Below are 25,695 nucleotides of genomic sequence, written 5' to 3'. Positions count from 1 at the left end.
TTCGTATGAGATGCTTTTTAAATGTAAAAATAGAAAACGTTATTTCAAACGTACTGCATTTCATTAGCATCAGTGATTATTTATGTTTAAATTAAATTAAAACATTATTCTCCACTAAATGACGGTGTAATATATAGGGAAATTTAATTTTTCTATTTTGTATTCACAATGTTTTCCATTAACCTTGCGTCTTACGTTACATAAAAAAAACGTAAATCACACTTTCATGCTTACTACATTATTAAAACAGGACTACGATTTTGGGAATTGTAAGATAAATTCAACCATAATGGTTACAATCACCTTCATATGCTTTGCAAAACCTTTTTAATTAAGTGTTGACATACATTTTTGATATGTAAATTTAGTGAGGATGAGCATTCGGAAAATTATTTTGAAAAAGTTACAATCCAAACATCCATAGTTTCAAGAAATTTTCAGTCTCATTTGGACTACCAATTTTTAATTTAAACTTTTTAATTATATATTTAAAGTTGATGAAAAAGTTACAATTCAAACATTTTTAGTTTCACAACATTTTCAGTCTCAAATTAGCATTTTTTTTTATTTAAACTTTTTAATTATGTATTGATTGTAGGTAGACAAAAAGTTACAATCCAAAAATTCAGTTTCACAACATTTTCAGTCTCATTCGGCTACATATGGACTACCATTTTTTTAGTTTTTAATTTAAACTTTATAATTATATATTTATTTTAAGTTGACAAAAAAGTTACAATCCAAACATCCATAGTTTCATGACATTTTCAGTCTCATTCGGCTACATTTGGACAAAAAATTTATTAATTTATTTTTTAATTTACTTTTTAATTACTTATTTTAGGTTGATGAAAAAGTTAAAATAAAAAAATTATAGTTTCATGACATGTTCACTCTCTAATGGCTACATTTGGACTACCATATATATTTTTTAATTTAAACTTTTTAATTATATATTTATTTTAAGTTGACGAAAAAGTTAAAATCCAAACATCTGATTTTCAAAACATTCCAATCTCATTTGCACTACCAAATCATTTCATTTTTATTTTACTTTTTATTTACATTTATTTGAAGTCGACAGCCGACCTGCCTGCACTAATTGTACCCGTTAAGAAGGTCTTTATCAGTGTGTGTGTGTATGTGAATTGTTTACTCTCTCTGCAGTCGTGTGCGGTCCTCGGGGCAGTGACCTGCGCTCCAGACGCCCTCTCGCCTCCCCCTCGCCTGCCCAGTGTTCAGACTACCTGTTCATCATGCTGCAGCTGAACAGTAGTCCGCACATTGGTTAGGCTGGGCAGGGACACACACACCCGCCACGCTGTCGAAAGTTTTCCGCCGGTGAATGAATTAAGCAAGACGTTAGGACTGCACAATATATCGTTTCAGCATCGACATCGCAATGAACCACATCACAGGATACAATGTGGAGTCTACATGGAGTAAAGTTTAACCCTGATAGAGTTTGCATGCGTTTTTAAGGATTTAAAGGAGTTTAAAGCATCCAGACATAAGATGTTCTAATGTTTGTAGCTTTAACAAAGGTGGTTGAATTATTTATATGATGAAGACTATAATTGTTTTTTTTCTTTTTGATTGTTCATTTGTTTACCTGAATACTGTTTGACTGCACAAAAATATATATAAAGCACTTATTTTAATTAATATCTTCACTCTGTTGTATTTATTTATGATTCCAACTGGTTTAGTGTAATTTATGCAAAAGCACTCACCTATAAAATCAATCAAAATCAAAGTAAAATGACGAATTTGTTCGCAAGAGAGTCAGTTCAACTCATCTGGTCAAATTGTGTTTATATAGCAATACATTTAAATGCGGTAAAACTAAATATCACAGCTTCAGTTTTTATTTTACCAATACAGATAATACATCTGACATTAGGACTGAGTGATGTGACACAAATGTCATATCATAATACAAGTCACCTCATATCACAATATAGTAGCTTTTTTCTTTAAATTAAATGAATTAGTAGCTATTGGCCACATGGAAAGGACTATTTTTTTTTTTAAATAAATACTCATAGTATGGTTTTTTTTCTCACTTTTTTCCAGAACTTTAGGGTGGGAATTTGACTAAGAATGTAGAGATACATAAAGAAATGTTAATGACTAATCAAAAACTAATCATTACATAACATATTGATATATGAAATCTGTAAAATTTAACCCTAATAGAGTTTGCATGCGTTTTTAAGGCCTTTAAAGGAGTTTAAAGCATCCAGACATAAGATGTTCTAATGTTTGTAGATTTAACAAAGGTGGTTGAATTATTTATATGATGAAGACTATAATTGTTATTTTATGTTTGATTGTTCATTTGTTTACCTGAATACTGTTTGACTGCACAAATATATATATAAAGTACTTATTTTAATTAATATCTTTACTCTGTTGTATTTATTTATGATTCCAACTGGTTTAGTGTAATTTATGCAGAAGCACTCACCCTTAAAATCAATCAAAATCAAAGTAAAATGACGAATTTGTTCGCAAGAGAGCCAGTTCAACTCATCTGGTCAAATTGTGTTTATATAGTAATACATCTAAATGTAGTAAAACTAAATATCACAGCTTCAGTTTTTATTTTACCAATACCGATAATACATTTGACATTAATACTGAGGGACGTGACAAATGTCATATCATAATACAAGTCACCTCATATCACAATATAGTGCGAATATAGTAGCTTTTTTTCTTTAACTTAAATGAATTAATAGCTATTGGCCACATGGAAAGGACTATTTCTTTTTTAATTTTTAAATAAATACTCAAAGTATGATTTTTTTTCTCACTTTTTTCCAGAACTTAAGGGTGGAAGTTTGACTAAGAATGTAGCGATGCATGTAGAAATGTTAATGACTAACCAAAAACTAATCATTACATAAAACATTGATATCTGAAATCAGTAAAGTTTAACCCTAATAGAGTTTGCATGCGTTTTTAAGGCCTTTAAAAGTAGTTTTTTAAGGCCTTTAAAAGTAGCATCCAGACATAATGTTTGTAGCTTGAACAAAGGTTAATTATGTTGAATTATTTATATGATGAAGACTATAACTGCTATTTTATCTTTGATTGTTCATTTGTTTGCCTGAATACTGTTTGACTTCACAAAAAAATAAATAAAGCACTTATTTTAATTAATATCTATATCCCTCATTTCATATCTATGCATGTAAATGGTTTAATATATTTTACGCAGATATTCCCTCCTACGAAATCAATCCAAATGATGTAAAATGACGAATTTGTTCGAAAGAGCCATTCAAGTCATCTGGTGAAATTGTGTTTATTTTCCCAATACCGATATTACATTTGGCTGATCGATATGCCACATCATAATACAAGTCACCTTTTTACTTTTTAAAATAAATTCTCAATACTTCTCACTTTTTCTAGAACTTTAGGGTGGACGTTTGACTAAGAATGTAAAGATACATGTAGAAATGTTAATGACTAATCAAAACCTAATCATTACATAAAATATTGATATTTGAAATCAGTAAAGTTTAACCCTGATAGAGTTTGCATGCGTTTTTAAAGCCTTTAAAGGAGTTTAAAGCATCCAGACATAAGTTCTCATGTTTGTAGCTTTAACAAATGTTAATTATGTTGAATTAGTTATATAATGATATAATATACTATAATTGTTATTTTAAGTTTGACTGTTCATTTGTTTAACTGAATACCGTTTGACTCCATAAAAAATACATAAAGCACTTATTTTAATTCATATCTTTGCTTTGTTGTATTTATCAATAATTTAAATTGGTTTAGTATATTTATGCAGATATTCTCCCCTACAAATACAATCCAAAACGATGTAAAATGACGAATTTGTTCAAAAGGGAGGCATTCAAGTCATCTGGTCAAATTGTGTTTAAATGGTAATAAATATAAATGTTATAAAATTAAATATCACAACGTCAGTTTTTAATATCGATAATACATTTGCTGTATGTACAATGCAAATGCCATATATAATAACACAAGTGCCCTCATATTACAATATAATCCGAATATAGTTATAGTTATATTTTTCTGTAAATTAAATGAATTGATAGTTATTGACCACATGGAAATTGCCTATTTCTTTTAACATTTTTAAATAAATACATTTTTAAATAAATTTAAATAAACGTAAAAACTTTTCTCACTTTTTTCAGAACTTAAGGGTGAAATTTTTACAAAAAAATGTAGAGATACATGTAGAAGTGTTAACGAAATATCAAAAACTAAAATTATATTTTCAAAACTAATTATATAAAATATTTGGTATATGAAATCCAAAATCGAAATATTGTACGTTCAAATTTGCGCCTTTTTCTGCGTGCTAAGATTCACGTTTCTGCTTGCATCCCTATAAAACTGCGCTCATCCAAACAATAAAAAAAGTATCGGAAATTTATGACGATATACGATTGTTTTTCCAACCATACGATATATGAAAACGCATACAACGAAAGCAGCTCTCAACGCATATGTGGTACTATGTTTATGGGAATGGAAGCCGCAAATCTGAAGTTCCACCGGTCGAGCCGCAGGACCGCTCTCTACACTCTGCACTAATTTCAAACACACATGGAGATCCAGCTTGAGTGGCGCTACTTTTGAGCTGATGAGAGAGAGAAAGAGGGGGGGAAGGGACACAACGAGAGAAATAAGGAACAGATGAAGCTCACCTCCTCGTCCTTGTACCAGGACAGCGATTCGGCAGTCAGGACGAACCAGTACTCCTTTGAACCTCCCTTCATGATGCTGATGTTAAGGGTTAGCCAGCCTTTGCGGATCACCTGTGGGACAGGAAGAAAGAGGGTGCAGGACAAGCCACAGGGGTGGGAAACATTTGTGAGACCCGTCCAGTTGCATATTCAACAGTCTTTGCTCTAGACTTTGTGTCCTATGCTGAACTATTCTAAAGAGCATGTTGAGTGCACTTACCTGCAGGATAATATTTGGTGATTCACTGGTAAAACATTGTTGGAGTCACATTTTATAACTGCCAGTGTAAATAACTATGGAGCTGGGTTTAAGTAAAGCAGTGGTTCTCAACTGATCTCAGCAGTTACATTTAGGAAGTTTAGGATTGTTTTCAATTTTTGGGTTGTTTGGCAATGGTGTGTTTAATGTATGAAGCACAAATAAGCCATATGAAAAATGTATAATTGCCAACTTTGGCCATAAAAGCTAAATATGAATGGAAATTATCTTAATGGCACTTAAATGACAAATTGATAAAAAAATAGATTGATATTGAGATTTAAATTTACCAAAAAATGTGACTCAGAGGGATTTTAGCATAATATTAAAGATTTTATTATTTTCAAATTAATTTATATATTGTATGTTCATGTTCATTGCTTTCAATCTATCCATCTATCTATCTATCCATCTATCCATCTATCCATCTATCCATCTATCCATCTATCTATCTATCTATCTATCTATCTATCTATCTATCTATCTATCTATCACACAATCTCTCAATCAATCCATCTATGAATTAATCCATCAATCAATTTATCAATCAATCTATGAATCAATCAAGCAATCCATCCATCCATCCATCCAATCTATCCACCTATCCATCCATCTGTCAATCTATCTATCAATCAATCCATCTATCAATCCATCCATCCATCCATCCATCCATCCATCCATCCATCCATCCATCACACAATCTCTCAATCAATCCATCTATGAATCAATCCATCAATGAATCAATCAAGCAATCCATCAATCCAATCCATCTGTCAATCTATCTATCAATCAATCAATCAATCAATCAATCAATCCATCTATCAATCAATCAATCAATCAATCCATCAATCAAACCATCCATCCATCTATCTATCCATCTATCCATCTATCCATCTATCTATCAATCAAACCATCTATCTATCTATCTATCTATCTATCTATCTATCTATCTATCTATCTATCTATCTATCTATCTATCTATCTATCTATCTATCTATCAATCAAACCATCTATCTATCAATCAATCAATCAAACCATCTATCTATCAATCAATCAAACCATCTATCTATCTATCTATCTATCTATCTATCTATCTATCTATCTATCTATCTATCTATCTATCTATCTATCTATCTATCTATCTATCCATTAATCTAGCAATCTATCTAGTTCTCCATGTAGCAATCTATCCATCCATCCATCTATCTATCTATAAAATGTTATATTAGAGTAAGCAAACAAAAAAGTTTAAGAAACCGTTTTCATTTTGATATTTCTAATAAATTTCCCAATATGTTCAACAAAATAATTACTAACATGATAAAAGAAACATGAAACAATGTAGAAAGACACTTATTACTTGTAAAATTATGCTTTTCGCTAATACAAATAATGTTTGGTTGTTGTTTTTATGATATATTCACAAAATCCTGTTATTTTTCATGAACATAAAAGTTGTTTCTTGAAAAAATCCTTTTATGTTTACCTTTTAAATTTAGGCTGCGAACAAACAGTTGGGAACCACTGGAATACAGTCTACTATTCTCGTCAGAACATAAGGCAGCAATTAAAGCTTAGTCACAAATAAACGCTCTAGAAACACTGAATAAACACGAACAAAAACCACTGGGGAGTGTCTGGAAGACTTGAAATAGAGCAGCAATAAAAGAACAAAAGGAACAATTTTGTTGTGTTAGTCTTTTTTTTTTTTCGTTTCTCTACAAGCATAGGCTAAAGTGCCAGCAGATGCCATCCAGACCCTGCTGTCCAGCCACAGGAGCAAGGGTCAGAGTTGGTATGTTAGGGTCAAACTGGTGAGTAAAAGCTATAGTCGGCATGCTAATAAACGCAACAGAGCAAAGTTAGTGGTGTTAAACATAGAAAGACACACACTCGAGTGTGAAAACCTAGTGAACGAAGAGGAAGAGTGAGAGAAGACACAGGTAAGTGGTTTGTAAAGGATATTTGTCAAGAAAATATATTGGACCTGAAGAAGGAAAGCTAAAAATATTAGTCAGAAAAAAATGGGTCTAAAAAGGGGAAGAAGGGCTTTCAGTAGGATTTCAATGTTATTTCTTGGGGGTTAAAGAGCAGGTCATGTTGGTTTTCAAAAAATATATTACAGTTTGTAACGTAGCTGTAATTGGTAATAATAATAAAAAAAAAGTGTATGATTAATAAAGATAATTTCTCTCTAAAGAAAACGTCAGCTATGAATTGCCTTAAAGGAACACTGAATTATTATTATTATTATTTTAATTAATTAAATTTACAACCCTCCTAGAGTTAAACAGTTGAGCTTTACCATTTTTTTAATCCATTCATGTGATCTCTGGGTCTGGCATGGGCACTATAGCTTAGCTTAGCATAAATCATTTAATAAAATTAGACCATTAGCATCTCGCTCATTAATTTAAAAAATAAAAAACTTGATATTTTTGTTTCTATTTTAGACTTACATGTTGCTATTTTCTAGGCAGATGTGGCTTGGAACTATACTGTCATTCAAGCAAATAAATCAAGGGATTTGCTGCCATATCTTGGCTGCAGCAGACACAATGATTCTGCAGAATATAGGGTCAATTTTCAGGTGCTGTGTAATATCATTGCACCAAAGTTCCTTGATCATTACCTTGGAATTAGGGTATAGTTCTCTGCCATATCAGCCTAGAAAATAGCAACTTTATCATCAGGTCAGTCTCGGTACATGATGTAACCACAAAAAGGACTCAATATCGTATTTACAGTTTGTAACATAGCTGTAATCAAAAAAGTGCATGATGAATAAAGATAATGCCTCTAAAAGGAAAAAGTCAGCCATGAATTGCCTTAAAAGGAAAACTCAATAGTTTAAAAGGCTAATTTTACAACTTTTCTGGAGTTAAACAGATGAGTTTTAAAATTTTTTAATCCATTCAGCCAGTCTCTGGTGGGAGCACTATTAGCTTAGCTTACCATAAGTCATTGAATGAAATTAGACCATTAGCATTCTGAAGCCAAGCAGGGCTGCGCCTGGTCAGTACCTAGATGGGAGACCACATAGGAAAGCTTGGTTGCTGCCGGAAGTGGTGTTAGTGAGGCCAGCAGAGGGCGCCCAACCATTGGTCTGTGTGGGTCCTAATGCCCCATTATAGTGAAGGGGACTCTATACTGCTCAGTGAGCTCCGTCTTTCGGATGAGACGTTAAACCGAGGACTCTCTGTGGTCGTTAAAAATCCCAGGATTTTGTTCTTCGAAAAAAAAAAAAAAAAAAAAAAAAAAAAAAAGAGTAGGGGTTTAACCCAGGCATCCTGGCCAAATTTGCCCACTGGCCTTTGTCCATCATGGCCTCCAAACCATCCCCAAATCATAATTGGCTTCATCACTCTGTCTCCTCTCCACCAATCAGCTGGTGTGTGGTGTGCGGTCTGGCACAATATGGCTGCCGTCACGTAAAGGTAAAGGTAAAAAGTGTTTTGAGTGTCCAGAAAAGCGCTATATAAATATAAGGAACTATTATTATTATTATAGTAAGTTGCTATTTCCTAGGCCAATGCGGTTTGGAACTGCCATTGCAGCGTATTAATCAAGGGATTTGCTGTCATACCATGGCTGCAGCAGACACGAAACGGGAGACAATTTTCAGGTGCTGTGTAATATCATTGCAAGTTCCTTGATCATTACCTTGAAATAAGAGTATAGTTCCTAGTCATATCAACCTCGAAAATAGCAACTTTATAATTTTACGTCAGTCTCAGTACACGATGTAACAAAAAATGAGCAAAAAAATATATTTTTTTACATTTTTGAGCAAGACGCTAATGGTCTAATCCGATTCAATGATTTATGCTAAGATAAGCTAAAATAAAAGTGCTCTTGATAGACCCGGAGATAGTCAACTTCTACTATAGAAGACAATAGGTGACAGCATCCAGCATCCTTCAAAATATCCTTGTGTGTGCGTGTTCAACATCAGAAAAAGACTGTAAATGTTTAAAAACACAGGAGGGAGAGTGAATGGTGAGATTATTTAAAAATAGTTTGTGGTGAACTATCCTGTTTAACTGCATTAATATACTTACAAAATTATTGAAATATTAAATGCATGTTCTGACAAAATGATAAATAGATGTAGATAGACACTTTAAAATACCATTTGACCTGTGCTTTAAAGGGTATGTAGATGTTAAGGGTTGTGAAAACACAAACATTAAACAACAATTCTTCTTATTTACATTTCTATAGGGATAGTTCACACAAAAATGAAAATGTACTCACTATTTATGTTCCAAACCTTTATGAGTTTCTTTCTTTTGTTGAACACTGAAAGCTAAAACCTTTTAAGCATTGACTTCCATATCAAGAAAAACAAATAACATGGAAGTCAAAGGTTAAAGTTTTCCAACAGTCTTCCAAATATCTTCCTTTGTGTTCAACAGAAGAAAGAAACTCAAAAAAGTGTAATTAAATGACATGTTTTTCAATTTTGGGTGAACTATCCCTTTAACAGACATGTTTACATTATAATACCTCGATGCATCTGTAACATTAACTTTTACTGCAAGCATTTCTATGATACAATCCCTTCTCTCCCTTTCTGTGTTGCTTTGTTCTCAGTAAAAGCCAGAGCAAGACTGAGAGAAGTGAGGGGGTTAGGGTTAGCCAGAGAGTGCCGACAGAAGGAGAGAGAGAGAGAGAGAGAGAGAGAAAAAAAAACTATAACGTTGAACGTGTAACTTAGGCTACATAGATTGTTTGCCTTGGTGGGAAAATGCCTTTGAGCTTCTTAAATCTCGGAGAAAGGAAAAGACAGAACTGCTCAGAGATCTCGTGCTAAGACCTGCACTGGAGACCCGAACAAACGACCGCAAAAACGCTCTGGAAATATCTTTTCATTAGACAGAAACCCAGCAAATATCTGCGGTCGGAGTCTGGCTCGAGCTCTGTGTTCTCCAACATGGATCCAATTTCCTTTTTGCCGCCCTCAGCCGAAAGAAACCGAGAACGTGTCCCTGTTTTCCGTTAGCGTTTGGATCTCTCCATTCCACTTCACACATTTCTGACTGCTGTCTGCACTAATTAATCCTAATATTTTGCTCATTTGAAATGCGCAATAAGCAGCGAGTGTGTAAAATATGATCAACAGAGGAAATCTGTTGAAAGAAGGGATGATTCTGAATTAAGGATGAGATGATTAGATGATTACCTGTGAGAGGCGACTGTTAATTACCCTGACAGAAATCCCACAGTTCACTTTGCCCCAGAAAGGATTTCTCTAAGGTTGAGCGCTTAATTTGGTAAATTAAAAGTCAATTGATTAGGAAAAGGAACCCACTACTGCCACATTCTGGCCACTACTGGAACACCAAGAAGGAAAGAAAAAAACATTTTACTAACCAAATGTTACAGTAGGGCTGGACAACATATTGATTAGACAATTTAATTTACAAGCGGCACACAATTATGTGATAGAATGATTACTATGACTTTTTATTTAGAAACAAAGTTTCCCAGAGGGTAAGGTTTTTAAATTCAGTGAATCAAACTGTCCCTATAATTTAGTGGTTCTTCAAAATGATTTGATTCAATGATTCATCTAACTCGGATATATAAACAGCCCTTGGGTACCATAGGGGTATACACAATTTCGGGCTTGACTGTAAATGTCATGTTTAATGATTTTCAGCAATAAATAATGAATAAATAATTATTTTGTAACATTATTTACAAAAGATAGAAACTAAAATCTCAGTTAACATAGCAATTTACATAGTTAATAAATCAAAAGGCAATTTAGAGATTTTAGTGCAGATGCCCATTAACCATTAATAAAATATTTTTATGCCACTATTCTTAAACCACTAGGTTACATCAAATTATCATTGCAAGGTTTTAAATGTAATATAATACAATATGAGGTGTCAATTCTATATAATTATTAAAAATTACGTTTAGATAAGTCCATGTAAGAATATGTATGTAGATTATTTTAGATGAAATGTAATGTTTGTAGAATTTAATGATTTTATATACAAAGGATATGTATTAAATGCAAGTGTAACTATAATGCTTATATCTATATAAGCATATATTTGGAAAAATGTTAATTAGACTATATCATATTAAATAATTATAATGTATAACAACACATTTTTAAACATAATAATTTTATGTTTATTAACTGATTTATTTGATCTTTGCCATGATGAAAGTAAATAATATTTGACTAGATATTTTTCAAGAATTTTTAAAGGCTTAATTAGGTTAACTAGGCAGGTTAGGGCAATTAGGCAAGTTATTGTATAACAATAGTTTGTTCTGTAGACTATGGCAAAATATATAGCTTAAAGGAGCTAATACTTTTGTCCCTAAAATGTTTTTTTTTTTTATTATTATTAAAAACTGCTTTTATTCTAGCCAAAATAAAACAAATAAGACTTTCTCCAGAAGAAAATATATTATCAGACATACTGTGAAAATTTCCTTGTGCTGTTAAACATCATTTGGAAAATATAAAAAAACAAAAACAAAGGGGGGCTAATAATTCTGAATTCAACTGTGTGTGTATATATATTTTTACATGCATATATACATACAGATCAGCGGGAGTATGTATATATATGTATATATATATATATATATATATATATATATATATATATATATATATATATATATATATATATGTATGTATGTATGTATGTATGTATGTATGTATGTATGTATGTATGTATGTATGTATGTATGTATGTATGTGTATATATGTATATATATATATATATATATATATATATATATATATATATATATATATATATATATATATATATATATATATATATATATATATATATATATATATATATATATATATACATACATACATACATATACAAATACATACATACATATGAAGGAAATTATCAAATCACACTATTTTGGCTGTTTTCTAGTTTCTAGTATTATAGTTGACACTTGCATTTAATACATATCCTTTGTATATAAAATCATTTATACAAATGAAACTTGATAAATTTGTAGCAATGTTTTTTTGTTTACTATTTAATCTGCTTGACAAGAATATCTGTTTGGATGCAATAATACTGAATATTGTTTATTTATTGTAATTTATTTGTTTATATATATATATATATATATATATATATATAGCCCAGTTCTATCTTAGATGTGTTGTTAGTACTAAGAAAACAATCATATTTGAGTGTTAAATCATTTTGATTAGCTCTTCAATGAAAAAAGAAATCCATGAACTTATTAGAAAATGCACACCACAAAGAATACCCAAACACACACCACAGGTTATTTTGGGTTTGAATTTAGTTGCCTTGTATGATTGGATATTTCCTTGGACCCCCCCCCACCCACCCATCCACCATATCCCCATGGTAACGTAGAGGCTGATTCTCCACAAGGCAAACTCTGCTCACCCAGTCTGGACCGCCAGGACTCACATCCACAACAGGACAACCGAGGCCTCCGTTTCACTCAACATACAGTTTACACTTACAAAAAAAAGCATTTTTGCATGCAAAAATACAGGGATATGTGAAATAAATAAGGTGCACTGTGAATTATTTAAAATAAAAAAATGGTTAGTAACATTGTCTTTCTTTTAATTACAATAATTACTGATTGTTAGGTGATGCCACTAATTACAGTGGGCACACTATGGTGGATTTAAGGTCAGTTACTACACTGAAAAAATAAAAAATGCAAAATTAAAACAATATAAAAATCTAAAATAAATAAATAATAAATAAAATATTAAATAAGTAAAATAATATATAAATAAATATAAAAAGATGATGAATGAATAAATAAATAAACAATAAAATAAATGAAATAATAAATAAACAATACATAAAACAAAATAATAAAAAATAATAATTAATACATAAATCATAATAATACTAACAAATAAATAAAACAAAATAATAAATAAAAAAAGGAAAATAATAATAAATATCTAAATAAATAATAAAATAATTACATAAATAAAATATTTTAAAAATTAAATAAAGAAAATAAAAAATACATAAAGAAAATAATAATAAATAAGTAAATAAATGAAACAAAATAATAATAATAATAATAAAGTAAATAAATAAATAAAACCAAATAAATAAATAACAAAAGAATAATAAGTAAATAAACAAAGCAAATTAATAATAATAATAAATTAATTAATACATAATTAAAACAAAATAATAATACAAAAATAAACAAATAAATAAATAAACACATACATACAAGTTGTTGTACCTAAATTAATTAAGTTTTTTAAACTTTATTTATAACTCAAAACTCTACTAAGTAGGGGAAAAAACTAAATTATCTTAGGTGTAACAACTTTTTTTTTTTTTTTTTTCAGTGAATAACTATGGTGAACTAACCATGATTTTAATTTACTCCCGGTTCGACTATTTTTTATTTTATTTTTTTCCACCAGACTATACCTTCTCAGCTTCGCCTTCTCTCAGGCCACCTAGCTGCAGGGTGAAAGAACAACCATCAGCTTTATAATCCTTGCCAATATCAGGTTTACACACAGGCATCCCGTCCACACTGCTTAAATAAAAAATGATGAACCTGCTACGGCCTCAGTTCTCCTGTCTGGATAAGCACTGGTGACCTTTAACTGGGTGTTGCTTGAAAGTTTATGGTACTTACCAGGATTTCACCCTGTAGTGATAAGGAAGAGGGGGGAGGAAAGGGGTGGGGGTGATTTTTGAGTAGAAGAAATGAGACGGAGACACAGGAAACAAGCAAAAGAGGGAAAACCAAGACAGCACGTATTAGAGAGAAATGAATATAAAAAGATTGGGAATATGGAAGTGATGGAGTGAGTTAAAGAAGAAGTGAGTAAAAGGTCGGAAGCAGACATACAGAGATAGAAAGAGAGAGAGAGAAAGAGAGAGAGAGAGAGAGAGAGAGAGAGAGAGAGGGAGAGAGAGAGCAACAGAACAAAGTTACATGCAATTAGATTGACAGTACCACAAATCAGAATTATATAATAGGTTGTCATTGTCATGGCTGGATCCATGCACATTCTGGATTACACTTCAAATATAGAGAGGAAGTTTGCATTGAATTAGGGCAAGACTGAAAAAAACAACAACAATGCATTGATTATTCATTTGTCATGCGTCAGTGTTACTAGCGCTACTGTGATACTAGTGAAAGCACAGTTTCTCAAAAGCAGGGAGGAAATGAAAGGGAATGTCCCTGTCAAACAACACTGTGTACTTTCAAGCTGCTTATGTCATTTCCACTGACACTTCAATACATGATAATACCCCGTTCAGGTTCTTTAATGGTTTCGGTGTTCGTTTTTAGTGTTGTTCAAACGAAACCAAAGAAATAAATATATACACTGTGTCATTACCAGGTGTGATGATTAGACACGGTTTTTGTGCCGTGATGCTTCACAACCACAACCGAATCTGATGTTTAACAATAGAGCTGTTCTGACATGACATTAGTTTGTACTCAGAAAACAAAGAGACCTTGGTTCAGATGGAACATTTTATGAGGATTTTTTTTTTTTTAATGTCTATAAGGTCCTTGTTTAGAGCAACTTATGTTATGAGGGGAAAACAAACAAATATCAAAGATTTTTGAATTAGAATTTGGAATTTAAACCAGTGCATGCATTAATCAGGGTTCCCAATCTTTCATGGACACCAAATTCAAGGACTTTTTAAATCACTAATAATTATTAACCAAGTATATTTGTAATTTACACCACAGCAAATACTGTATAGTAACATGAAAGTCTTAACATTTTGCTTACACTTGACATTTACATTTAAATGTCATACTGATGATGATGTTATGAATGTGTCATTTTCAGTCAATTCAAAGAACTTTAATACAATTCTTGGAATTCAAGGCCCAATCCCAATTGTACCCCTTAGCCCTTCCCCTTACCTCTTTTTGCACATTGTTGAAATAAAAATTTACATAATCTAGTTCCAAATGAACAATTATATGAACAATAATATATAGACGAACTACCATGTTTGTAAACAATCAGGATGTGCGCGCAGGGAGGTGGGAGAAAAAAAACGGGAGTGCTGGCATTTACAGTGCGGGAATGACATTCGATGTGGTTCAGAGTTTGTTGTTGTCTTAGAAAGAAGTTATATTGATTACATATTATAGATATTATTTACATGATGCTTTCAGTGTATTATAACAGTTTGTTACCCAGTGATAAGCACAGTGATTCGGCAAAATTAACGCTAAAGTGAGCGGCGTTCGTCTGACAGGTCCATTTGCGATAGCACCCTCCCAATGGATATTGGATAAGACGAAATGACCAAGCATCCAGCCCCAAATATACAATCTCATTGAAGCTCCAAGTGTTTTAACAAGAGAGAAGTTAAAGGCCTACAATACTTTGGATGCCTACAATTCTGTTCTGTGTGGTCATGTGCAAGAAATAATGTTCCACGATTACCAGATTCAAAACTATGTAGTGCTAAGAACCAAGATTCTGCCTAGCCAAAGACAAGGAAAGAAGACGGAACTGTACAAGCCCTGGGTAATCATTAACAAGCAAAACAACTGCATTCTGACAGCGAACTGACAGAGAACTACACCTATATGGCAGGGTATGTGAACTTACACATAGATGTAAATTGGTTTTATATTCGCACATTCAGATTTTCCCCTTAATAATATAATTTCATAAAAGTATTATTTGCAAACTCTAAATAGTGAAATCATATTATCAGCCAATGACTATCAAAGTACAACAATGTTTACAGTAAAATAAATAGTGCTAATGTTGTTTTCAAGTCAAACTTGCAAGTTATTTCAGAAAGGAATATTCAAAGTGCTGTGGTAAACAATATATGGTGTGTCACAAGTTGTCACTGAATGAATATGTGAATATAAGACCAAGTTTACCTTAATAACTTACACTTTCACATTTAATTCTTAGCATTCAGTGTCTGCAGATTTTATTAACCATATGTAACTGTTTTTCCTGAAATCATTTCTGCAATCAAAAACGAGTAATGTGTATGATTAAGCATAGCGTGAACTTACCTGATATGAAATGAGAAATATATATATATATATATATATATATATATATATATATATATATATATATATATATATATATATATATATATATATATATATATATATATATATATATATATATATATATAGTTGAAGTCAGAATTATTAGCCCACCTAGTTATTTTTTATTTCCCCAATTTCTGTTTAACGGAGAGAAGATTTTCTCAACACATTTCTGAACACAACAGTTTTAATAACTCATTTCTAATAAGGCACTTTTTCAAGACATTTTTTTCAAGACACTTCTATACAGCTTAAAGTTACATTTAAAGGCTTAACTAGGTTAATTAGGGTAACTAGGCAGGTTATGGTAATTAGGCAAGTTATTGTATATCGATGGTTTGTTCTGTAGACTATTGAGAAAAAAATATATAGCTTAAAGAGGCTTAAAAATAATCTTAAAATGGTTTTTAAAAAATTAAAAACTTAATTTTAGCCGAGATAAAACAAATAAGAATTTCTTCAGAAGAAAAAACATTAATGTTTTTATTTTTTTATTTTAAATACGGGAAATATTTAAAAAAGAAAAAAATTCTAAGTGGGGCAAATAATTCTGACTTCAACTATATGCATATAAGGGTTCGGCGATGTCAACCGAGTTGGCTATATATATATTTTTGTACCCCTACTGCTATATATATATATGTTTTACAGAAACACATATTGTCTGTAAAACATATATATATATAGCAGTAGGGGTACAAAAATAGAATTGGGATTGGGCCCAATACTGGTAATAATCAAACGCGCTTTCTGAAATATTGATAAAATGTACATTATTTGTCACAGTTCTTGTATAAAAATAGAACGGAATTTTAGTTTTTTGTTTAATTTTGAAAGCAGCTTAATATAATTGTTGAAATGACACCATACACTTTATATTCTAGTTTCAAGGACCTATGTTTGTTTTTAAGTGCTTTCCAGGCCTTGAATTCAAGTATTTCCAAGGACTTTCAAGAAGCATAGGAACCCTGATCAATGTCCTCTTGGCTTGTTGTGAAAAGCCAGTCACACCTGGTAAGGACACTGTAAATGTGTGTAGCTGATAAGAAGTATAAGTGATAGAGACCTTGGGGAACATACTGATCAATTTTTGATTAATAAAGGTAAAACGAATAAGGGTTTATGGAAGGAGTTCCTCAGGGTTCAGTGTTAGGCCCATTTGTGTTTACAAAAGGTAAAAGGGGGCGATAGTTGTGGAACAAGGCATGTGAAGATATCGGTGAGGACTCGGAAGCATGTGGAAAAAAAAGTGTACCTGGTTGGGAATGGCCCTTTTCTTGCTGACGATATTTCTTTGCTGTGCGCTGCAGGTGGCGAAAACATACAGAAAGAACTGATTACACACTGATTGCATGTTGCTGCCTGTATTGTTTGTACACCACAATAGCAAAATAATGACTGCGTAAACCTCCTTATTGAGCTTGGTCGGAGCAATCCTGCAACTAAAGGAAGTACCCTGGAATGGTACCGTCATCCAACCGTCTGAAGTCCAGACTGAAAGTGACGGCATGAGAACCATTAACAGAGACACGTCGGACGAGCAGGCTCACACAAGCTCGATGCTGTAGGCTACCTTTGGCTTGCTGTTAAGGGCTCTACGGTAACCAACTGAGCATGCAGACATTTGCCATGCTATCAGTCTTTAGTTGTGCACTACAGTTTGAGAGATCAAAGACATGCACAAATCATTTTAGTGCACTTAAGTTAAGTCCAATGCATCACCGATGAATTACACTGCTACACTAAGAATATAGTTTTAGACTTTCTGAAAAAATCCTATGAAGTAAATGTATGGCTATGTTTTTGAAAGGCGATAAGTGTGGTTTAGTACAATCTGTACCAATCCAATGTTTTGGATTTGGTTTAGCTGATAAGACTTATAAGTGATACAGACCTTGGGGAAACATTAAGGAGGTAAAATAAATAAGAGCGTTATAGAAGGAGTTCCTCAGGGTTCAGTGTTAGGCCCTTTTGTTTTATAGAAAATTAAAACTTAAATGATACAGTTTGGATGTTAGCATGTGTGTTTAAGGACATTTTACTTGAAGATAATAATTATAATTTATGTCCGTCTCTGCAGCCCGGATTTTTCGTTCAGTCATAATTTTCATAGTTTTTGTGAAATCAAATAAACATTTGCATGAAACATCTATTTTCTCAATATTTGTGTAACCCACCGGTCCTACTTCACCCAACCCGCACTGAGCTGGGATTATACCGGCGATTCTTTGTATGGGAGTCAGTTGCTTTAACAAGGATGCTAAAGACCATGGCTTCTAGCGTCTGTCACTAGAGCACATTTTGAGGTCAGAGGAGTGAGGTTTACCTGCAAAGCACTTCACTAGCTGGCCTCCATTACTCTCACCCCCCTAAACCTCACTCACATACCGGATGAGCCCCCACATGTAACCCACCGGTTCTACTGCACCCAACCTGCGCTGAGAGATGAGATTGAACCAGCGATTCTTTTGCATGGGAATTAGTTGCTCTAGCAAGGAGGCTACGACCATGGCCTCTAACGTCTGTCACTAGAGCACCTTTTGAGGTCAGAGGAGTGAGGTTTACCTGCATAGCACTTCGCTAGCTGGCCTCTGGTACACACACCCCTCTAAACCTTACTCCCATGCCGGACGAGCCCCCATGTGTAACCCACCGGTACCGTTGCACCCAACCCCCACTGAGCTGAGATTGAACTGGCGATTCTTTTGCATGGGAGTCGGTTGCTCTAACAAGGAGGCTAAAGACCATGGCCTCTAGCACCTATCGCTAGAGCACTTTTTGAAGTCAGAGAAGTGAGGTTTACCTGCATAGCACTTCGCTGGCTGGCCTCCGTTACAATTGTCATTTTAGTTATTAAAGAAAAAACTTTTTATGCCTGTCCATACATTCTGGTCAACTCAGTTACATCAGTTATCAAAAGCTATAAAAATCTTTAAAACAAAGATAGAAACAGCATGTGACTTGCTCCATGTGATTTCACCTCTGGCATTGACGCTTGTAATTTAATCATCTCTTATTAATTTGTGCAAAATTAGCTTGATTGTCAACTCTATTGTGATATTCCACTGAAATTCGCATTCATTCGCATTCATAAAAGTATACAAGATTATGTTTTAGACATGCCCTGAGGGATCTGGTTTGAGGTTAGCTAAAGTACAAAGTGGTGGACAATGTCAACTCTGTTATTGTCAACTCTGTTAGTGGTTTAAAAAGTTGAACGATAATTCAAACAACAATTAGTAACAGAATCAAATGTTTCCTATTACATTTAATCATTTTGTTTTATTTTACATCGATAATGAATTTGGTTCAGTTCATAATAATGAAACTGAATTGACATTGAAGTCTTACCCTATCTGACCCATACGAAGGCTACATACAAACAGGCTACTGTTTTAACATTAACATTAGATGTTAAGCAATTTTTTTGCCTAAATTTGCTTAATTATCCCTTGTAGCTTAGCAAGATTTAAGAGTTTAGATTGAAACACCTATTATATTTTATTTTGCTATTATAATTACATGTGGCTTGAGACCAATTACCCTAAAAATCATGTGATTTAAATGTTGGCCACATGGCCCATTCCTAAACTGTACTGTGAGCCAGACTTGCACCACACTATGGTTAGGGCTCAAGCCTTCTGGTGAGAAACAAAGCAAAACCAAAAAAACAAATGCACTGAATACAACACATACTTTGCAAATCCAATGAAGTCCTCGTGGTTTGTGTTGATGTATGACAGCTCAGTGTCAATCAGCAAAAGAACCTGAAAAAGAGCACAATTTACCACAATGAGAATGCGCACAAATAAAACCCAAGCAGATCTTCTGTTTGGTTTCATACCTGGTCCTTTGTCTTTCCTTCTCTCTCTCTGACGTAAGTAGTCACGATCCTCTCCGTCTCTTCTCGAAGTCTGGGGTACGAGCCTAACTGTGGAGGAAAACATCAGAGAGATGCAGTCTACAGCATGTATGTGGCACACGTGCACACACACATGCACACTTTGCGAACTAACCACGATCAGACCTTTTCACAGAGGTCGACGTGAGGACAAGCTTTAGCTTAAGCCACCGTGCACAAGAACAATCAGGAAAGAGCAGATATGCATGCAGTTTTGGACTTTTTCAGCAAGTTATGCAGGTAAGACAGCATTCACTCCCAGCTAGGAATAGAGAGGAAACTAACTTCTAAGTGCAGTAAACAAAATGTAGTATTTGGTGTGACTAGGGTTTGGAATTGTAAACAAGTTTTCTAAATCTATAGCCAAATGATTATGTTGCGGTTACTTTATTTTGATGTTCCCATTTGCACATATTGACTATAAGTTACATTGCAACCACATGCCAACTTTTTCTTAATAGGGTACAGCTTAGGGTGTAGGGTAGGCCATCTTGACACTGCCCCACCAACAGGCATTCTCCTGACTATAAATAAGGTTTAAGTACATGTCAGCTTACAGTAACTCTAACATTACAGTGCACTAATATTCTAATGAGAAATTAGTTGCAATGTAACTTAAAAATCAACAAAATGTTTTAAAGGGACCATCATAATACAGTGATACCAATATGTTTTATTCTATTAACAGATGTTGTTTGTGATTTAAGACTTTTATAAATGGGTCATATGAGTCTTAGACTCAATTTCTTTAAAGGAATTGTGTACTCCCAATGACAATTTACGTTTAATTTACTCAACCTCATTACATCCAAGAAATAAGTGACTTATTTGTACTTTAGTAAAACATTAAGGATGGTTTTTAGATAATAAAATGCCATAAATTACATAAAATGCAAGTCTATGTCTGCAGGCACTTTGAAATATGAGACTTTTATGGTGCTGAAATTCGAGAGTCAATTTTAAAGTTCAGAACTGATTCCATAATGAGAATCGACTGTGTTTTCAGTTTAAAAAGAACTAATTAATAGTAATAATTTGACCCTCTCTTGCTAAGAATGAACACCCGTCATTTGACAGATCCGTTTCAGTAAACAGATTCTAATGGTTTGCTCACATAAATTGGTTTCAAATAACTGTATCCGCAATTCACTCATACTATTGAGTAATTTTTAACAGCTGGTTATGGTACATGTCATTCTACAATCTAGAAATAATTGACTTTATAAACATGTATTTTTGATTATTACCTTTATCCATTTAAGTTAAACTTGTTTGTTTGTTCCAAATGCTTATGTTACACAAATGGTGTCTGTTAAGCGTGCTTCGTAAATGGAGTGGCTTTAGCATACATGGCGAAACTGAATTATAGTCCAGAACACAAGGCTTTGAGCTCCACAGTTGCATGACGTGAAGGGTTTTTTCTCATTTTTCTTTTCAATAAATTCGACTTTCTTTTTCTTTTGAATAGTGTTGAAAGCCTGCTGTTGTTATGACAAAACATTCCTGCATTTTTGATTGATAGATAAACTGCACACTTTTAATGCTCTAGTAATTTCAGTGTTTATAGTTGTTCAAGTGTATAGTTGTTTCAGTTATTTTTTTGCAGTTTTTTTATTGTGCCAGATATAATAATAATAATAATAATAATAATAATAATAATAATAATAATAATAATAATAATAATAATAATAATAATAATAATAAATCCTTACATTTATATAGCGCTTTCTGGGCACTCAAAGCACATTGGAGGGAAATCTCCTTATTCACCACCAGTATGCAGCATCCACCTGGATGACGCGACGGCAGCCATATTGCACCCGACCGCACACCACACACCAGCAGATTGGTGGAGATGAGACAGGGGATGATATGGGGATGGTTAGGAGGCCATGATGGACAGAGGCCAGGATGCCGGGCTTAAACGTACTCTTTTCGAAGGACATCCTGGATTTTTAACAACCACAGAAAGTCACGACCTCGGTTTAACGTGTCATCTGAAAGACTGCACTCACTGAGTAGTATAGAGTCCCCGTCACTATACTGGGGCATTAGGACCCACACAGACCGCAAGCTGAGCACCCCCTGCTGGCCCCCACTAATACTACTTCCAGCAGCAACCTAGCTTTCCCGTGTGGTCTCCCATCCAGGTACTGACCAGGCGCAGCCCTGCTTAGCTTCAGTGGGCGGACCATGTGAGAGTTGCAGTGAGCTAGCTGCCGGCTATAAATTTGTATAGCATGCATGAAATAAAAGTTATGTGCTTGATTGAGCTTACTTTTATCTTAATTGCTACTAGGATTTGAGTATAAATAATCAAAAAGAATTGCAATAATAGCAGATAATCGATATTCGGAACTACAAATCGGAAACTATTATATTTTTATAATGACCAAATTAATTCAACATCCAATCAATATTTCATTCAAATCATCCTCAATTATGTATAAACATGGCTAATGCACAATAAATGACTGGCATTAAGAAAATATGTATTTTGTTGTGATTGAGGACAAATCTGAGTTTCATTAAATGGTACTGATTTATTTTTTTTTCAATCCTTCATATGTTTACATTCTTTTGTTTGTTATGATAACTTGTGCTTTAAAAAAAGACAAAATTAGGATCAATAATTTGATGGTTCCTTAAACGTACTAAGAGAACCACCAAAGGGGTAGTTTTCCTGAAGTTCATCCTTACCAAAGGTCTTAATTTCTTGAATTAAACATACAAGAATTTATATTGGAGAAATGCCTAATGCTAAAATAGTAAAAACCAAAAAAATGCTAGTGGTTACCAGTTTCTCCAGCATTCTTTAGATCATCTTCTTTAACTTAAATCGGTTTTGGAATGAGTGGAGGCTGAGTAAATGATGAAAAAAGTACATATCTGGCTGGACCATAGTATAACTGAAGAACCTAAATTAAAAGGAGACTCATATTACTTACAACTCCTAACCATAGTCATTAAAACTAATTATCAAAATGGTTAAGGTTTAAACCCCACAAATACCCATCCAAATCTGAGAGTGAAACAGCAAAAGATTCAAGAAGGAAAGAAAGTGTGACACTGGGGGAAGGAGGACAGAATCGACATAAGAATTGCACTGCGTTTCCTCCTATGACCACAAGATGGCAGACGACGAGTTCTTTGTTGCTATGACAACAGCAGCAGCCTTTTGTGTCTGGGCCAGGAGGCAAAGCGTCTGTCACTGTATGTTCTTTACTTTAACAGCCAAAGTGATTGGCTGGCTGATGCTATAATGAAGCAACAAAGAGTGAGAAAAGGTGATGCATCACTGGAAATGGGACCTAACCAAGAAATATCCTTTTTTATTTCAAACAATTTGATTGCTTTTTGCTGGATTCGCATGGGCTATGGAAATGTGTGGCTTTCATTATGGAACCAGACATAAGAGACATGAACACGTCACAGACACACACACATATATAATGGGTGTGGCAAATAGGGTGGGGTTGATTTCACACATGTGAAAGCTGATTGGGCAGGTGGGTGCATGTGGAATGAAGGGAGGAGGAGATTCGAATTTGGACTCCGCCCCTGGGATCCGACATGGTTACCTTCTTGGAGCTTTTCCTGACGACAGTGGTGAGTTCGGACATCACCAGGTCCACGCATTTCAGGCTGGGCTCTTTCAGTTTGTGGATCTGTTTTTTCACTATAGTCTCAAAGGCCAGGTCAGGGGTGAACAACCCCGTTCTGAGGGGGTCAGTGATGCCGTTGGGCAGGGGTAGAACAAGTGTTGAGGTATTAAAAAGAGGACAGAGAAAAAGGGCATAGAGAAAGGGAGGAATAAAAAGAAGGAAACTTTTAGTTGATTAATCATTGGTTATCTATGAACAGATACAAACTAACGTCCAAAGGGGGAGTCGTAGGTTTTCACATCCATAAACTACATATAAATGATAGTTTTTGCATTACAATAGACATACCAAAAGCTGGTTCTGTCCAAGTCTTATACAACAAAATAAGCCAAATCCATAAACAGCATAGATCTCAAACTCAATTCCTGGAAGGCTGCAGCTCTGCAGTTTTTTTTTTTTCTTTTTTAATTTTTTTGATGGTAATACCAAAATCATCTGCAATTTGTACTTAGCTTTTTTGACTTCTACACATGTAGGTACTACATTTGAATTTGAGTTTTCCACATGACCGTTTGATCTATATCAAAGGCGTTCAACCCTGTTTCTGGAGATCAACCTTCCTGTAGAGTTCAGCTGCAACCTTGATCAAACACACTTGTCTTTAATGACAGGTCTGTCTTCCAAGTGCTTGCTCAGATCCTACGTACTTCGTTTAGTTGTGTTTGATCAGGGTTAAAGCTAAACTCTGCAGAAAGAAAGATCTCCGGGAACAGAGTAGAGCACCCCTGTTCTATATGGCAGTGGTCCTCAACCTCTAGGTTAGTACCGGTCCGTGGATCAGTTGGTACAAGTCCGCACAAGAAATCATTAATTATTTCCGTTTTATTTATTATCCAAGTCTGAACAATCATTTATTTTGAAAAATCTTTTATTCTGAAAAATGACCGTATTATCATTTTGGTCATTTGAGTGATAAAATTTGAGTCCCCTACAAGCTAGCAAAATGAGTAAGAAACAGACGTCTTTGGAAAGTTTCTTTGCGAAGAGGAAAAGGCCCAGTAAAGGACTCATGAACTGCAGAGGAATGGATCCGCAATCCATTTGTCAACAAATCAGGTGAATCCAGCATCTCTGTGCAAGAAGATGGAGCAACTGATGGAGATTACAAATGACGTTCACATATTGCATCTTTCCCACGTGCAAGTTAGTTATTTTCAATCTACTTTCCTACTCTCACCTATGGTCATGAGCTTTGGGTCATGACTAAAAGAACAAGATCTCAGATACAAGCGGTCGAAACGGGTTTTCTTCGCAGGATGGCAAGGCACACCCTGTCACCCGGGAGGCACTTGGACTAGAGCCGCTGCTCCTCCACATCAAGAGAAATCAGCTGAGGTGGCTTGAGCATCTGTTTCAAAGGCCTCCTGGAAGCCTACCTAGGGAAGTGTTCCAGGCATGTCCCACCGGGACAAGGCCCCAGGAAAGACCCAGGACACACTGGAGGGACTATGTCTCTCGGCTGGCCTGGGAATGCCTCAGGATTATGCGGGAGAAGCTGGAGGAAATGTCTTTTTAATTTTCTCCATAAATTAAACTTGTATAAAAATTGCAGCAATGGTTTGTCAGCTTGTCATCCTCTGAGAAAACGGTTGATGGTCGCCTAGCACCCCACCCCATGGGCTGCAGTAAAATTATCATGCCTAAACCAGTACTAATAAAAAAATTTGCTATATGGTATAAATATGAGTAGTATGAATGGAATTCGGACATACTACATCCTCCATAATTTCTGACATGATATGAATGGGCCTCAAAAGTCTTCAAATGTCATTGTGACTCTACAGAGATAGATCAGATTGGATGTTGCAAGCACCTACGACTCGCCCCTTTAGACCACAGATGACCAGAGAGTGACATTCTCCGCTCATCTTCTTGTCACAAGACTGTCACAACACCCCAACACACGACAGCAGAGCCAGCGCACGAGGCAGTCAGGGAGGCCGAGGAGGTCACACCGACACACAAACACTCTCCCCAAAACTACTCGCAGCCTTCTGCTCAACCTCTACCTTGTCCCTCTGTGCTTTT

At 34.1% G+C, this 25,695-nt stretch overlaps 1 protein-coding gene across 1 annotated transcript in view; it reads right to left on the bottom strand.

Moving 5' to 3' along the window:
- Nucleotides 1-23,830, bottom strand: part of LOC130220410 (dynamin-2-like) — a gene marked incomplete at both ends in the record, with an annotated part of 30,769 nt that extends 6,939 nt beyond the window's left edge. The window contains 6 exons of the mRNA XM_056452704.1: nucleotides 4,707-4,817; nucleotides 13,675-13,686; nucleotides 17,357-17,405; nucleotides 19,798-19,868; nucleotides 19,946-20,032; nucleotides 23,584-23,830. Of these exons, the coding sequence (XP_056308679.1) occupies nucleotides 4,707-4,817; nucleotides 13,675-13,686; nucleotides 17,357-17,405; nucleotides 19,798-19,868; nucleotides 19,946-20,032; nucleotides 23,584-23,830 (577 nt within the window). The remainder of the gene's footprint in view (nucleotides 1-4,706; nucleotides 4,818-13,674; nucleotides 13,687-17,356; nucleotides 17,406-19,797; nucleotides 19,869-19,945; nucleotides 20,033-23,583) is intronic.
- Nucleotides 23,831-25,695: the final 1,865 nt, after the last annotated feature.

This window comes from Danio aesculapii, unplaced genomic scaffold, assembly GCF_903798145.1.
Source record: "Danio aesculapii unplaced genomic scaffold, fDanAes4.1, whole genome shotgun sequence".
NCBI classification, from domain to species: domain Eukaryota; kingdom Metazoa; phylum Chordata; class Actinopteri; order Cypriniformes; family Danionidae; genus Danio; species Danio aesculapii.
The sequence above is the reverse complement of the archived record's forward strand: the minus strand, read 5'-3'. Positions and strand labels throughout refer to the sequence as shown.